This window comes from Lepidothrix coronata, unplaced genomic scaffold (assembly GCF_001604755.1).
Source record: "Lepidothrix coronata isolate B3197 unplaced genomic scaffold, Lepidothrix_coronata-1.0 Scaffold335, whole genome shotgun sequence".
NCBI lineage: Eukaryota > Metazoa > Chordata > Aves > Passeriformes > Pipridae > Lepidothrix > Lepidothrix coronata.
Window position 1 is genome coordinate 71,308 of NW_016690515.1, and position 6,000 is coordinate 77,307.

Genomic DNA, 6,000 nt, shown 5'->3' on the forward strand with positions numbered 1-6,000 from the left:
GTACCTGCTGTGCTGGGGGCGGGAGTGGCACACACAGACCGGGAGCTGTGAAGTCCTGGGATACTCTCCCCGGCCGCAGATGGAAATAGGAGGTTGCAACACCCTGCAGCAACGCGCTAACCCCCTCCTGCCCGGAGCGGGGGATGCCACCCCATCCCCCCCCTCCCGCCATCCCGCTCTCCCTGTGACCCCCGGGAGGGGATCGCTGCAAAGGGGACACCGGGGTGGAGGGCGATTTGGGTTTATTTTGGGGGGAGGGGTTGGCAGAGGTGGAGGCTCGAGCAGGCGGGGAAGGGTTAAAGAGGGGACCCTGCGCTTGCCCACTGCCCACTGCCGGCACTCGGGTGTCATCCCGAGCTCCTGCTCCTCCCTGCCGGCAGCTCTCGTGTCAGGCTTGGAAAAGATCTGAGCTGTGCCGCGAAGGCAGCGAGGGGACAGCGTGGTGGAAGGGAGGATGGCGTGAGGCTGCAATGACCTGCTATCCCCCCGAGGTCCCCCACACTCGAGGAGCACGGGGGGCAGGGACGCAGCACCTCCAAGGGATGCCAGAATTGACACCGGCTCCCACAGGGATCACCAACACAGCACTGGGAGCAGGTCCCAGACCTGCTGCTCCAGTGGGATTTGCAATATCCCTGCAGCATCCCAGGGCTGAAGGGTGCCTGTTTTCCCATTGCAGCCTCTGTACCCCAATACCTCGGACCAGACACCCTGAAAATCAGGACCAGCACGGGGCACCTGCAGCTGTCACAGCCCTCTGGGTGCTGACCCCCACACCACCACTCTTGCCCTCCAGCTCCCAAGGGATGCCATTCAAATCCACGTGGAGATGGAGAATGAAGACCCAAAGATGAGACACTCCAAGGGCTGCGTGAGTAACCAAGGAAGGAGGCAGCTGGACAGGCACAGAGCCTGGGCACCCTTCCCACTATCTCCGCAGCTACAGCTGGGATCTTTGCCCTCATAATTCCCCAAAGCATCCACCACTTTCTCCCCCTTCCTCCCCTGCACAGAAACGACCTCATTAGTCTAACCTGGAAACAGAAACGATGATGGATTTCTCTTCATGACCCGCTGCTGCTTGTTCTCCTATCCCAAATCCAGCAAATCTCCAAATGAAGCTGGAGCTGACCAAAAAGCTCCACAGAGCCCTTCTGTCCTGACCTTCTGCCCACACCAGAAAACAGAACATTCTGTTCAAATATTAGCACTATAGAGTCAAGGCAGGACTTTGTGCTATTTAACCAGTTCCTGGAAGTACGCTCTTTTGGCCCCAAAACCATTTTCAATCAGGCATTCTCCTGGCAAGGGCTGGAGGAAGCAGTTCTGGCCCTCACGGCATCAACCCACTCAGGATGTCTCCTGTGTGACAGGACTGACTGGGATTTCCTGCTGTTCCCAGGGCTTTATGGAGTTGTTGCCTCCCTGAAGTTCAATCCTTTGCCTGCCACATTCCCAGGCTGATCCCTGACAACTCCATCAGCGGCAGTGTGGGCAGGGGAGGAAATGCTCCTGCTTGTCTGCAAACTTCACTCTGCAACTGAGCCCCGGCTGTGGGGAGTGAGGGAGCAGTCAGGGATGGGGGGCCAGGGGGGTGATTGCCCCTGGATAAACCCCAGAACGTCACAAGGTGCACGGTGGGTCCTGCCCGTGCAGCAAGTGATGGAAGCTGGCACAGCCACAGGCACATGGGGGAATACAGCACCCAAAAATGAGCAGACTCCCACCCTGGCACTGCCTGTTTTTCTGCTTCCCATGGCAGGAGGATGTGAGCCCTGAACCCCACACTGGGCTCATCCCCCCTCCCCAGCACCCCGAAGCTTTGGGCTGTGCCTGTGCCCCCGCAGCCCCCGCGTGTGAAAGGCCTCCCACCCCTGTGCCATCCCATCACTGCCATTCCAGCACAGCAGAGGGGTCCCACCTCCTCCCCTTCTCCCCACGGGGGTCCCTCCCTGCTGCCCCACGGGGGACAGTGGCTCTGCAGGGACAGGTGCCTTCCCAGAAGGAGACACTGAGAAGCACCCGCAGACCTTTCCTGCAACCTTGGCTTGGCCAAGCCGAGGTTTATATTTAGACCTCCAGGAGGAGAAGCCAGGAGAAAGGAGACTTGGGACTTTTAAGCCCTGCCTGTAGCTCCCTTGCTCGGGTGGGAAGGTGGCTCAGAAACCAGTTGCCCGTCACGTCCCTGACCGTCCCCTCTCGTCCCAGCACAGGTCAGTGGCCACTGAGGGTCCCCTGGCTGCTGGCACACTCCTCCCCGTGCCCTGCCTGCACCTTTGAGGGGACTTTCTCCCCTCTCACGGGTTGTTTTCCATGCAGGGGGGTCCAGCAGGTGCCTACAGCCCTAAATACCACCCCAGTGACTCTGGGGGGTGTCCTGCTCCCATCCACCTCCAGCACCAAGACTGCACACCCCAGGCATTGCTTATACACTGCAGGCACAGCGAGAATGGCAAACCTGGGGACATCCAAGACCCCGCAGACCCTGCCCAGGTGAGTGGGCAGCAGCCCAGGGCCTAACCCAGTACTTACTGTTGGGTGGAGAGAGAGCGAAATCCCAAGGAAGAGATTTTTTGGGGCCAGAATTCCCTTCTCCCTTCGACTCCTGGAGGAGGCTTTGGCTCCGCGAGTGCCTGTTGGCAGAGCAGCTGCCGCTGCTGTCAGATGGTCATGAGTGAAACCTGAGGACATGCGGGGTCCTTCAGGTAGCCTCGGCCCGTCTCAGCTGTGGCGTTCGTGTCCCCCCCCCCCGCGCCGATCCCGGGGCCGGCGGCGCCCGCAGCCCCCGCAGCCGCATCTCCCGCAGCTCGGGGGGTCCTGCCCGAGGGGACCCCCCTGCCCTGGCCGTGCTCCCGGCCGGGGACGCGGTGTCCCAGAGGTGGAGGTGGCTCTGGGCTGGCTTCGGCACCACATGGGACGTGGGGGAGCTGGAGGGGAGGTGGAGGCGACCCTGGCCAGCACCTCCCCGCCGGTCTCTCCCAGCAGTGACAGGCAACTGGAAAGAGCAGCGGGACAACTGCGAGGGCGGGGGGTGGGGGACAGTCGGTGCCAACCCCGCTGCCAATGTTGTCTCCAAGCCCGTGGCTCTTTGGGAACGGTATTCCCATTGTGCAGCACCCAGCGCTGACTGTGGCTCCTCCTTACACACGAGGGGTGTCTGGCAGGTTTTTCTCCATCCCCCCACACCCACCGTGTTCCTTTGCACAGCAGGAGCATCCCATGGCCGGCATGGCCAGAGCCACACGGGGTCACCCTGCTGTGACACCAACACACCTCACCCTGTGCCCTCACTGCACATCCTGCCCATGAGGACCCCCGGGGAGCTGAGCCAGAACCAGGGTGACACAGAAATAGGGGTTTGCCATGGGGTTGTCTCCCCTCATGCCCTTCCTGATGCTTTTGGGTGCTCCTGACATGCCCAAGCAGTTCTGGGGGTACACAGGGTGCTTGGTAGGCACACAGGGTGCTTGGTAGGCACACAGGGTGCTTGGTAGGCACACAGGGTTAGGAGGAGAGCACAGAGGGGGGCCCAGCTTGCAGGGCTCACCCCTTTTGGGGTCCTCAGGGCTGTGTTGAGGGTGGACCAACCACCCCAGCGCTCAGCCTGGTCAGAAGGGGCTCATCATCTCTCCAACACCACTGTCTCTGTCCCAAAACACTCCATAGGGACTTTCCAGTGTTGGTGTGGGCTTCAGTGGAGCTGCAGCACCTCTCCTCCCTAGCCTGGCATCCCTCCCTGGTGATTTCCCACAGCAATCCCCTTCCCTGCCTCCAGCCCCTCACCCTGGGGCTCTTTGTCATCACCAGCATCCTACACAATCCATAAAACCAGGCCCAAGACTGCAGACCTGAGCACCCAGGGTGCTGGGAAGTGAAGTTTTAGCTCAATTCTGCCTCTCAAAATAATTTTCCTTTTCTGTTCCAGACCGTGTGAATGAGGCAGTGCAGGAGCCTGAGGTTGGCTTATGGGAGAGAGGTGGTGCAGAATTAGCTCTGCACAGGAGATGCCAAAGGTGTGCTTTGGGAGGTGTAACTTTGATTTCTCCAGCTAAAAACCAACCCCAGGGCTCTTCTTGCTGACTTGGAGCCTCAGACAGGCTCAGAGTGGATAAAGGCAAGGGAAGGAGAGAGTGAAGAGCCCCATGTCAGCTCCCAGGGGATTGCTGCAAGGCAGAGATTGCACCAGGAGCCTGTTGGGAGCTCAGCAGCAAAGCAACAGCCCCTATCCATGAGAAAAGAACACCCCCTGTACATGCAGGGGTCAGTGGTTTTGGCTGGTGAGGAGTGAAGGGACAGGGAACGTCCTCCTGCTGTGACTGTGGGGACTTTCCACTTGCTCCGTTGGTTGCAGCAGGAAATTCAGAGGAAGTTTGGGGGGTTCCAGCAGCTGCAGCTGCCCCAAGCCCAGCCTTGTCACCACTGGGAAGCCTGTGATAGCTGCACATGCCTGTTTTTACTTTGCCTAGAGCCCAGAGAAATCTGGAATGAGGCACATGAGTGTGGAAACTCTGGGATGTGGCTCCTGCCCTTCTGGGGGCACTGCAGGGTGCTCAGCCCAGAACTGAGGGGGCACAAGGGCACTGCTCCTGTCCCCCTGCACAGGAATGGGAGCTTGGGGTACCCAGAGGTACTCACAACATGAATTTGGGTGGGAAAAATGGGTTCTTGGTGTGACAGGGTGGGATAAGGGCAATGCTTGGTCCAGCCTGAGGGACCCTGGAGTGTTTGAGGTACCTGGGCTTGTGATGCTGGATGCATCAAGGAATCCCAGAATCCCAGAATGGTTTGGGTTGGAAGAGACCTTAAAGACCATCTCATTCCACTCCCCTGCCATGGGCAGGGACACCTTCCACTAGACAAGGTTGCTCCAAGCCCCATCCAACCTGGCCCTGGACACTTCCAGGGATCCAGGGGCAGTCACAGCTTCTCTGGGCAACCTGTGCCAGGGCCTCCCCACCCTCCCAGGCAAGGATTCCTTCCCAATATCCCATCTAACCCTGCCCTCTGTAAGTAGGAAGCCATTCTCTCTTGTCCTGTCATTCCAGGGCCTTGTCCAAAGTCCCTCCCCAGCTCTCCTTCACTGCCAGAACCATGGGACTGGCAGCATCCCCGGGACTCTGTGGGATCAGTCTCTGCTGGTGTCTGTGCAGGCAGGAGGTGGGCAGAGTCGGAGCTGCCTGCACAGAAAGGGAGGAAATGAGCTGCCCCGGCGAGCTGGGGCACGGGGAGGGTGAATTCCCCAAGCTGCAGAGCCGGGAACATCCCAGAGCGGGGATGAAAGAGGGGATGCAAGCACAGGGCACCCTCTGCACCCAGCCAGGGTGGCCTGGCAGTCCCGGGAGGAGCAGGGGGTGCAGGCAGGGAACGAAGCATCAGGCAGGGGCACAGCGCTCCCAGCCCTCAGCCCTGTTCCCATCCCTGCCGCTGGGTAACCTCTCCTGGCCAGGGCTGTCGGGAGCGATCCTGGGGGGTCCCAGCTCTTTCCAAAGCCTTGGGATGCGCATTCCCCCAAAGCAGTGTGCTGTCTTACCTTAATCCCTGGGTTCTTCCAGCAGGCTGGAGCCACTGGGCGTTGGCACCCCGGGATGGGCCGGGTCCCCCCCGCCGGCTGTGCCCGTTCCCGTGCGGGGACACCGCGCTCCAGCGCTGACACCCTGATCCGGTGTCGGTGCCTGTGCAGGGGCCGCAGTGCCACCCTCCGGCTCCAGGAAAAACACCCCCCTCCCCGGACACCCCTCCAGCCCTGAGGGGGACACAAAGCACCTCCGGGACAGGCCGGGGGATGGGGATGCCAGGCTGTGACACCCCCGGCCGTGCTGGAGGAGGGATGGGGAAAACCTGCTCCTGTTCTGCCCGGGCACAGTCTGCCCAGATACAGGTTCAGAATGGTTTAGGTTGGTCAAGACCTCTAAGATCACTGGGATCTTTGGGAAGAAATCTTCCCTGTGAGGGTGGGCAGGCCCTGGCACAGGTTGCCCAGAGAAGCTGTGGCTGCCCCTG

General features: G+C 60.5%; 1 protein-coding gene across 2 annotated transcripts in view; it reads right to left on the bottom strand.

The window, feature by feature from the left end:
• Window positions 1–2,679, bottom strand: part of SCN4A (sodium voltage-gated channel alpha subunit 4) — a 44,970-nt gene extending 42,291 nt beyond the window's left edge. The window contains exon 1 of one of the 2 annotated variants that reach the window (XM_017838373.1): window positions 2,533–2,679. Coding sequence is in view for 1 of the 2 variants with exons in the window: in XM_017838372.1 (XP_017693861.1) it covers window positions 1,035–1,068 (34 nt within the window). In the remaining variant the exon portion in view is untranslated. Of the gene's footprint in view, window positions 1–1,034; window positions 1,154–2,532 lie in introns of those variants that run through there. The other variant, XM_017838372.1, reaches the window with a different exon arrangement.
• Window positions 2,680–6,000: the final 3,321 nt, after the last annotated feature.